Raw genomic sequence first — 10991 nt, 5'->3', positions numbered from 1 at the left:
AGAGAACACACAATTTAATACTGTTGTTGGCATGTGAGACTTGGATCAGTTTAAAATGTACCCGAGACCCAAGGCAACGTGGGGGGTAGCTCTCTGCCCCTCTGCACCACGCTGTCACCCTCAGAAAACTCCAACAAGCAGCTTCTCAGCAAAAATCAGGGGGAAGGGGCGTTCATTGCAGGAGAGGCACTCCTGCAGAATGCCCCCTTTTGGCATTAGGAACATCCTTACTCCAGCTGTCATTGGCCCTACATTGCCCCTCCTCTGCCCATTCCCCGCCTTCCTGCACTCTGCTCTGCTTTAGTGTAAACAAACTGAAACTTGGTGATTGTGGGGAGAAGGAGCGGCAGGGAGCAGCGGTAATGTGTGCATCCTGATACAGCTAGCCCCCCGGATCAGGTAATATGTTTTTTTTAGCGTAATTTTACCACCTCAGGTTCTCTTTAAGATTGTAACAAAAGCCCTATATTTTTTACAGGTTCTCTTTAAGTGGAATGTATCATTAAAATATATTGTTTATATTTATTTATTTATTGTGTAGTATGGTAGACAGTACTTATTTTTCTGTCAAGAAATATCACATATTAATTTATTGTATTTACTGCTTTTTGCCAGCAGATGGAGCTCTCAACTAGAAACTGAATAAAAAAATCAAACAACAAAAAGGAAAATCACTTCAGGGCCGGCGCTACCATAGAGGCAAAGGGGGCAATTTCTCCAGGGCCCCAGAGCTTGTAGGGGCCCCCAGTGGCTACAAGAGAAATTTTTCAAAAAGACCTTATAGTTTTTGAGAAAATCGATTTTAAAGTATCAAAGGAAAAAAAATACACATTTAAAAACCCACCAACTTTAACGGTTAATAGCAAATCCACCTTAAATGCCAGAAACCCTAAATTTGCAGGATATGTTAAGGAGATCATTGGGAATAAGAAGAAAAAACAATTTTTCAAAAAGACTTTATCGTTTTTGAGAAAATCGATTTTAAAGTTTAGAAGGAAAGAAGTATACTTTTAAATGCGGTAAATGTCACTTTTAGTAGCAAACCTAACGGTAGTGTAATTTTACATGTATCAAACGAAAGCGCAATAAATTTCCTGACGGGGTTTCCAGGGGGTCTATACGCAGCCGCAGCGCTTTGGTCAGGGATCGCTATACAGCCGCAATATGGCTGTATGAAGATCCCTGGCATTTTTTCCTATTTTCCCAATTTTTTTTTTATATGATGTGGGATCCCCCCTCCTGAAACTTTTTAACTCCTTGTCCCCCATGCAGGCTGGGGTAGCCAGAATGTGGAGCTCCAACCGATTGGGGCTTCACACCCTGACTATACCAGCTGCAAAAAAGGTCCCTTAATGCCGATTTTTGTTCCGGGGTATCTGTTGGGGTCCCCCCCAGGTTTATTTTGCCCTGGGGCCCCATTGTTGCTAAAACCGGCCCTGCCCAGAGCAAGTTTGCGATCCATTAACAAGAAAAAAAAATGTGTTAGCAGCAGTAAGGATTAGTTGGAACAACCTTACCTGTCCCGTTGTTGCTTCCTCCAGCCACTTACCTTTCTCAAGTGGCCTTGATGTGACCCAAGTTCCAGCATGCCCTTTAGCATGGCACCCATAGGCAATGCATAGGAATGCCAAGATGTTAGGCACTTGTGCTCCTCCACCAATACAGAGGGAGAGTGAGAGGTCACATGGGTGAAGGGGGCGTGCCACAAGTATGTCATGTGGGGGCAGGTGGTTGCTGCTCCCTAATATGTATATGCATGACAGCATTCTATACCTTCAACAGTTTATATGAATTCTGACTAAAGCTGGCCATAAAATATTTTTCCCCAATTAGACAATTGATTTGAAAAAAAAAAAGAGTCTAATTGGGCAAACTTCCTCTCTACTCTAAAAGACAAGAAACAGCACAATAACCTTTGAAGAAAAAAAGTCTTTGTTACAGCTGACATAAATCCTGCAATAAATCTGCAGTGTGTCTACTTCTTGCTTTCATTAAGGCAGACACAGGGATAACATCCTGTGTTTACAAATTAGCTGCTCTGCCAAGGCAGCAGAGATTCCTGAGCTAGCACAGCTGAGAGATCAAATTACAGTTGTGATTAGGCACAGATGAGGGGAAATTAGACTAGGCTAAACTCTCTAAATACATACAGGGTACATTTCTCTGTGTTTTCCTCCTGTCCTGTGCAAGAGTTCAGGTCCACTTTAACCACTGCCACCCCAGTATCGCCCTGCGGTCATTACGTGATCAGGAATGGCAGTTCTATGCTGATATTGAGTGTAATGCTGATCATTGCCTGTCACTGGTGTAGTTTAATACTGTATAGCTAGCTGTCATAACACAGCCAAGAGTGGGAATTGAGGAAGACAAATGTTTCCCAGCAGATGCAAAGAAGATATGCTGTGCAGGGTGATTGGTGATATCTTTCAAACCTAATGTGGTTCCTATTCCTCGTCCAGAGGAAGTGCTGTCACTGCTCATGGGACCGACTATGCCAAAGAGGGAATAGTATTTCCAACAGTGTTCTGAAGAGACATCTAGTCTATCATGGCTTCTCTGCAGACTCCGTTGAAGTGCTTCAGTGTGTGTTGCCAGTATACATCTATGTACGGTACTGATTTATCCAAAGGCCAGACAAGCCTTAGCCTTGGGCAGTAATGGCGAGCCTTTCAGAGACCCAAACTGCAACTCACTTATTTATCACAAAGTGCCAACCTAACCTAAATACTGTACCCAGTATATGTGGCCAAATGACCCCAGCCCCCTCCCCTGCGCAGTATCAGTAGGTACTCAGATGTCTCTCCAGTATAGGTAGCCAGATGACCCCTCCAGTATAAGTAGTCAAATGTTCACACTGTATAGGTAGCCATATGATTCCCCCCCCCCCTGTATAGGTAGCCAGATGGTTCCCCCCAGTATAGGTTGCCAGATGTCCCCCTCGAGTATCAGTAGCCCAGATGACATCACCCTATGAATGTGTGGGCAGGAGTGAGGTTACTCCCCTCTCTCTCCAGGATCCAATGAGGATGCGTGCGATACATATTCCTCTTCCCAGGCATCCTGTTTCTATGGTGCCAGTGCCGTCTTTGTGCCACCATAGCGACACACCTGAGAGGAGGAAGACAGGTCGTGTGCATCCTTGAATAGAGTCGCTTCACCCTTCCACTGAGCTCTCTGCATGCACCCGTTTCTGCCTCCTCCCCTCACACCCTGAAACCGGCCCACAGTGTCCCCTCTGGCACGTGTCATAGGTTTGCCACCACTGGCTTAGCATGATGTGAGGAGGATAGGTAGAGTCTTGTATGCACTCAGTGTTATTTGTGCCTTTACACTGCCATGTGAACTCATATCCAAATGTTTGGGCGTGCACCATCATTACTCCATTATACCTAGTCTCAGGGTTCCCATCAACATTTTTCTATAGGGTCCACTATATTTTGCCTCTGGAGTCGATAATGTCCTTCACTGCTGACAGGAGGTTTGCACAAAGCCGATGTTTCCACAGATTCCCTCCTTCAATCCTCAGATTTGCTGGTAGACCGTCTTCTACCCATATTAACTCTAACGTGTTTGTAGGACTGTGAGAGCAACATTAGACTGTAAGGTCCTTCAGGGTAGGTACTGAAGAGAATGGCCTCTGTAAAGTGCTGTACAATTTATTGACATGGCAAAAATGAAAAAAATAATACTGAGCATAGAGAAGATGGTATTAAAAAAGCCAATAAACAGTTTTTATTATGTGCTTTTTTATGTTGTGACGGGATCACATGTACATTACATCACCTCAACCTGGTGATCTAGAACCACAAGATTTCCCACCTCCCACATTAACCTTCCGATCTCCTAACCCATATGGGATGTCAGTGCGTTTACAACTGCCGGACCAACTGAACGTGATATGTTTGCTTTAGTACAGCAACAGATTTCGTGTTATCTCCTCCCGAAGCATGTCTGGTGGAGCCTGAGTTTGTCGTAGGTTCGTGGGACCTACTTGAAGGCACGGCAGGAGGTCTGTATGTTCTAACGTAACCAAGTCCCTGCTGTGTGCCAAGGCACTAAACTCAGGGAGGACTCTAGAAGTGAACTTTTGGAATTGGGAATTCATTTTGGATGTGTAAGGCGTGTTTTGTTCGTGGACTGTTAAAACATGTAAAAATTAGTTACTGGTCATTATAGGTGTATACATATATATATGTGAATACAAAATTGCCCAAACACTGAACCCTTAGGTAATGGCCATTGACCGCTCCATACTTATCGTCTCTGTACAAGGAGCACAATGGAGCTTCTTTAGAAGCCTAGGTTTGGACTCTCCTAGAACTTCTGGAACTTTTAGATCACGGCTACGTTTAACGGAGATCCTCAATTCTTCCAGGGAGCCACTCCGAAGAGCCTTCTTCTTTTTGCAGGCCCACATCTTTTGCAAGTCCAAGCACCGCGATAATCTGTCATTCCATTTGGCGAACATCATGCCCCCTCTCACTCTGTCCCATAATTCCCTTTGCTAACGTGAGGTTCAAACTTTAGCGACTTATTACAAGCAACCACACGGTCAGACCAAACACATAGGTTGAACAGAACAACTTCCTCAGCAGGATACGGGTGCCTCAGTCTGGTGGTGTGTCTTTTTTTTAGAAAAAAGTTTGAGCTATCTGGGGCTGGTGATGTCTGCTCTCATCTGTGGTCACACTGCTCCATTTTCTTGCCGCGGTTTGTGGACGGCGGACTGGGAAGCACTGAGAGATGGTGCCAAGGTGCAGAGAAAACCCGATAGAAGGGTGAGGCCCAGCCCACCCCAGGCACAGAACATGGACCAGCCATACCCGTGGCTGATGTCTTCCGGTAAACCGTATACGGAGCGTGGGTATCGAGAGAGCTCGAAATTGATGCCAGCCACACAGGTGCAGAGGGAGATGATGCAGCAGGTCCCTGAAAGAAAGAAAAAAAACAGATGAGGGTGGAAAAATGTGTAAAAAATAAAAGTGATGGACTACAGTTTACCCTGGCAGACTTCAGTCATACGGGGGGGGCTTCACAGCATTCTCTTCCAAAAAGGGGTCATGCATATCAAATTTCAGAAATGGTTACCCATTAAGTCACAGTAATTGAAAAAGCTGTGTTCCTCGTGGATATTTTGACCCTTTTATAAGGTATCTTAGCTGTTTGTTTAACAGTCTAACCCAGGGGGTTGTAACACCTAAAAATAAAACATTGGCAAAAAAATGTAATGTCCCAAAAATATATTACTTATTATAACTTACTTTTTTTTTCTAAAATAGGCCCCTTTGGGGTGTATTTTAAGATGCATTCAGCAGAATTACATAGGTAAAGTTTTACCCCATGATGAGTAAAGCAGAATGCAATACATTACGCAATGGATTACGATCTACTCATCGTGCAGTAAAACTTTACGCATTTAATTCTGCTTAATGCAGATTATTAAATACAACCCTTTATGTCCCCAGCTTTTTGGTGTGCCTTTGCCTAACTGCAAGTACTGTGCAGTAGCTATACTAGCAGGCTTTTGGGAAGTTTTTGTTTTGTTTTAGCTACAGTAACAAGCTTATCTCAGCATGCAAATAACAGAAAGCTTCCTATTTCGGATATGATAAGGACACAATGACCAGAAGGTAATTGAATCCCCCCTCCCTTTGAAAAGTTTACACAGTGGTGTAAGCCTAGGTGATGTTTGCTGTGGGATGGGCAATAAACTGTGGCAGTAGGGAGGGAAAATTAACACTGAACTGGGTTAAAAAAAAGGAGGGCAGAAGTGATGTCACTTTTGGCATCACAGAGAAACACTAAAGATGGAATCCAGCAAGAATACTCTTTTTTTTTTGTATCACATTTCTCCTAAATCTGAAAGTAAACACTGAAAACAACAAGATAAGTAAGCTAAATAAGTAATTTCTTATTAACTGAAAAAAATAAAAAACAATATGGATTTTCAGCCCATTTTAACCACTTGAGGACCCACCCTTTACCCCCCCTTAAGGACCAGCGCTGTGCTGAGTGATCTGTCCTGGGTGGGCTCTGCAGCCCCCAGCACAGATCATGTAGCAGGCAGAGAGATCAGATCACCCCCCTTTTTTCCCCACTAGGGGGATGATGTGCTGGGGGGGTCCGATCTCTCATGCCTGCATGTGGCTGGCGGGGGGGGGGGGCAGCTCAAAGCCCCCCTCCGCGGCGAAATTCCCCCCTCCCTCTCCTACCTGCTCCCCCCCCCCCGGAGATCAGGGCTGCACAGGACGCTATCCGTCCTGTGCAGCCAGTGACGGGACGTCCCCTGTCACATGGCGGCGATCCCCGGCCGCTGATTTACAAATGTAAACAAAGCGGATTATTTCCGATTGTGTTTACATTTAGCCTGCGAGCCGCCATCGGCGGCCCGCAGGCTATTCACGGAGCCCCCCGCCGTGAATTGACAGGAAGCAGCCGCTCGCCCAAACGGCTGCTTCCTGATTAATCAGCCTGCAGCTGGCGACGCAATACTGCGTCGCTGGTCCTGCAGCTGCCACTTTGCCGACGCGCGGTATGAGTGCGCGGTCGGCAAGTGGTTAAACCAGCCCTAGTTCTATTACAGCAAGTCTCACCATTCTCCCTCAGTCCTGTCTGAAAAGGAGGACGTTCAGCTTTCAGGCGGCAATTGATCCCTACCTCCTAGTCCCCCTCCCCCTCTCCAGCCAGTCACATGACTCCGCAGCCACCTTCCCTTTGTCTCCCAAGGAATCCTGCGGTACAACGCTGGGAGTGGCGGCATTTCTATTGATTTCTGCTGAAATCTGATAGACTATATAGTAGTGCAAAGTGGTAATCCAGATTTATGATCAATACCATGGAGATATCCATTGTTTACCTGAGCTACCAAAAATCTAGTCGTTTTTTCCCCAGTTTTGATCCCAAAAATCTAGTAGTGCAGTAGATGCACTCCCCTCTGCTTCTGTGTTTGCAGCTTGTGTATCTGGGCACATCTGAGCCTAATACTCTTCTTTGTTGGGGGATATGGCTGTGTGAAATGTATAAGCTATAGGAAAGCCCTATCCCATAGAGCCATGTCAATCCATGCCATGTACTGATGAGGACCAGACAGTTTGAAACAGGTTGTGTGCATGTGGGGTTGATATGGCTCTGTGAAATGAATAAGCTATAAGCTTGCTGTACACCAGCGGTTCTGGATGTGTGCTTGGCATCAGAGGCATAAATACATTATTTGCCTATTTAGAGGTGATGCATCATGGAAAACTGCAGTTACTCACTTAAAGCTGAATTATAGCAAATACCTTATGTTTTAAGAAGGCAAAATTATACTGAGTAATATTTTCTTTATGCGACAGCGCCAAGGTGCTGATTATATAATTTCCACATGTTCAGCATGTTCCTTTTCATTTCTATAGGGTGCGCTATAGCAAGGGCTTAAAGAGACTCTGTAACAAAATTGTCATCCTTATTTCTTCTATCCTATAAGTTCCTATACCTGTTCTAATGTGCTCTGTCTAACTGCAGCCTTTTCTAGTTGCACAGTGGCTGTATTATCTCTGTTATATGATCTAATCTTCTCTCCTCTGTCGGGCTGAGGCAGTTAGGCTGGAATGTGCTGTGCTGCTTGTGATTGGATAGAAGGTATACACACCCTCTCCAGGCCCCCTGCACACACTGGATGACTCACACACTGAGCTACTCTAAGCCTATCGCTTGCTATGTCTTTTGTTTGTAAACACTGCATAAAAATGGCAATTACAAGCCAGGATTACAGCAGGGAGTGGCAGAAACAGCACAGAGGGGCCCAGGAGAACATAATGAATAGAATGGTATGCTTTTATTGTAAGAATTTTAGAGTACAGATTCTCTTTAACTACAAATCATGGGGCCACCCCAGTCAAAATTTGATGGGACCCCCTAAAGTTCATATCTCTTTCCTTGCTTTGCCTTGGTGACGGTCACAGCCTGGGGGTCATAAAACAAGTGTGGCTATTATGGTCTTCACCAGACTAGTTTCTGGTCATTTTGGTGCCCCTTTTGTTTCAGGCTCCTCCTCCTCCTAAAAATCCTAATTAGTTTTGCTGGTACCATTAACAAGTTGATAAAATACACACGGAATTATGTTATTTCTCACAATAAGTTCCAATAACACCGCACCACTCATATCACAAATTCAAAATACCATCTTTATTAACTACAAAAGTACAATAAAAACAATTAAAACCAAAAATAGAAAGGAGTAGGCCCAATGAATGTAGTACAGTATACCTTGTACTAAATATCAATCACAATCATATAACATAGCCCCCAACCGTCCCGGATTGGTCGGGATTCTCCCGATTTGGGGGGGCCCTCCCGCTGTCCCGGGCCCCCCCTCTTGAATCCCGGCCGGCTGGGCAGAAATGAGGTGGAAAACTGATCGAGGCTCCAGCCGCGGTAATGAGGGATGCGGGAGCTTCACTGCTTCCTCCCTCCCTCTCTCTGAATACCCCCCTATGTATGTCTGTGTCCCCCCTCCCTGTAGGCAGAGTGAGCGCAGCGGAGCGGGCAGTCGAGTCTTCTTACCGCTGATGCACGCGTACTGTCTCTGGCATCGGACCTCCATGTGCTTCCTGTGACGTCATAGTAAACAGGAAGCACATGGAGGTCCGATGCCAGAGACAGTACGCGTGCATCAGCGGTAAGAGGACTCGACTGCCCACTCCGCTGCGCTCACTCTGCCTACAGGGAGGGGGGACACAGACATACATAGGGGGGTATTCAGAGAGAGTGAGGGAGGGAGGAAGCAGTGAAGCTCCCGCATCCCTCATTACTGCGGCTGGAGCCTCGATCAGTTTATCAACCTCATTTCTGCCCAGCCAACCTCCCCCCCCCCACCCAAAGTGGCACCCTCCTCCGCACCCACGGGCATTCCCCCTACCACCCTCCTCCCCAGGTGTCAGTGCACCTTGGCCCCTTCCCAGGCACCGTGTCCCAGGCACCCAGTCCCTGTCCCATGTCCCTGCACCCAGGCACCTGCACCTGGCACCCTGTACCCCTCCCCAGGCACCCAGTCCCTGTCCCTTCACCAGGCACCCTGCACCCATCCCCAGGCACCCTGTACCCTTTCCCAGGCACCCTGCCCCCTTTCCCAGGCACCCTGCCCCCTGCACCCTTTCCCAGGCACCCTGCACCCTTCCCCAGACACCCTGCCCCATGTACCAGTCACCTTGCTCCAGGCACCCTTCCCCAAGCACCTGGCCCCTGCACCAGGCACCCTGCCCCATGTACCAGTCACCTTGCTCCAGGCACCCTGCACCCTTCCCCAGGCACCTGGCCCCTGCCCCAGGCACCCTGCATCCTTCCCCACGAACCCTGCACCCTTACCCAGGCACCCTGGCCTCTGCACCCTTCCCCAGGCACCCAGTCCCTGCCCCAGGCACCCAGTCCCTGCCCCAGGCACCCAGTCCCTGCAACCTGCTCCAGGCACCCTACCCCTGGCCCCTGCACCCTTCCCCAGACACCCAGTCCCTGCCCCCTGTCCCAGGCCCCCAGTCCCTGTCCCAGACACCCAGTCCCCGCCCCCTGAGCGTCACCCTCCCTGCCTCTGAGTGTCACCCTCCTCTCTGCCCACTGGCACTCTCCTCTCTGCCCACTCGCACCCGCCTCCTCTCCACTCACACCCTCCTCCTTCCCACTGGCACTTTCCGCCCCCACCCACTGGCACCCTCCTTTCCACCCAGTGTCACCCTCTCCCACCCACTGGCACCCTCCCCCGAAAACTCCCTCCCATTGTCACCCTCTTGCAAAAGCAGGGGTGTGGCTTAAGGCCGCACAAGGGGCGTGGCTTAAGTGTCCCTCTTTTACATCTTCAAATGTTGGGAGGTATGATATAATCATAATGTAGTATATGTATAGGCATATAGCCCTGCATGTCACAATTCAAAAAAATAACTAATAAAAACCCAAAAAGGTGAAAAAAAAATCCCTATAATCAGACATCATATAGATAGGCTGATGGCACTGGCGTAACAATTAACAGGAAGTAATGTGAAGACCTTGCAGATCGGAGACCTCCGGTGGTGAATGGAGGTAATTATAACTGCCACTGCTGCTGCTGCCACTTAGATAGAGAATTCAAATGTGATCAGCACCCATGGTTTCCAAAGAAAAAATGGTGGAGTGCTATGACCATCCAACCTCCAGTACCTCTGGCACGGCAACAAGCAATCCAAAAAAGTGGTCAGCACCTCCACAATAGCTCTTTTACTTTAAAACATAGCTCTTTATTTAAAAATACTTAAAAAGCCATAAAAATAGATGGACAAGGTATGGGGCTGGATTCCAGTGACACCCCGCTGTTTCACACCGCTCAGCCATTCTTCAAGCAGGTGTGGGACTGCCCAGCCTGAAGAAAAAGGCTGAGAGGTCTGAAACAGCTATTGTGGAGGTGCTGACCACTTTAATAGATGCAGGAGGGGAGCGCAGAGTGGAGAGCCCGAGGTGAGGGGGGGGCTTACTGTCCGCCCCCCAACCCCCCCCCCCCCCCCCGCTAATGTGCAAAGCTCTCCCCTCATGCTGTGACCCCTCCTGCCCCCCCAAAATGGCCATGAGAGGGCCCCAGGGGTGAGGAAAGGCCCGCTCAAATTCTTGCAGGGGGGCCCGGGGCCTCCTAGCCAGTAGCGGACATACGGCCGTGCAGGCCGTGCCGCCGCACGAGGGCCCCTGAAGTTCCGTTGCTTCAGGGGCCCATTAAGTATTGCAGTTTTTTTTTATTTATTATTATTTTTTTTTTCATCGCTTGGTCTCCGATGTCTCCAACTCTGTATACTGCTCGCTACTAAACCAGGAAGTAGCGAGCAGTATACAAAGTTGGAGACACGGGAGACCAAGCGGCTGAGCCTCTAGCGCCTGCTGGAGCCCCGGAGACTTCCTGTATTTGCCGCTCTCCCGCCGCGCATACCGGGAGGGGGGCACCCCCGAGGTGAGTGAGGGAGGTAGGATAGGAGTCGGGTCTTCCACCCGGATAGCTA

At 48.0% G+C, this 10991-nt stretch overlaps 1 protein-coding gene across 1 annotated transcript in view; it reads right to left on the bottom strand.

The window, feature by feature from the left end:
- Positions 1 to 3640: 3640 nt before the first annotated feature.
- The window catches only part of LOC137538161 (transmembrane protein 178B-like), a 112017-nt gene continuing 104666 nt past the window's right edge, over positions 3641 to 10991 (bottom strand). The window contains exon 4 of the mRNA XM_068260186.1: positions 3641 to 4929. Coding sequence (XP_068116287.1) covers positions 4685 to 4929 — 245 coding nt within the window. The 3' untranslated portion in view covers positions 3641 to 4684. The remainder of the gene's footprint in view (positions 4930 to 10991) is intronic.

This window comes from Hyperolius riggenbachi, chromosome 11 (genome assembly GCF_040937935.1).
Source record: "Hyperolius riggenbachi isolate aHypRig1 chromosome 11, aHypRig1.pri, whole genome shotgun sequence".
Lineage (NCBI taxonomy): Eukaryota > Metazoa > Chordata > Amphibia > Anura > Hyperoliidae > Hyperolius > Hyperolius riggenbachi.
Note: the sequence above shows the minus strand (reverse complement) of the source record. Positions and strands in the feature narration are given on the sequence as shown.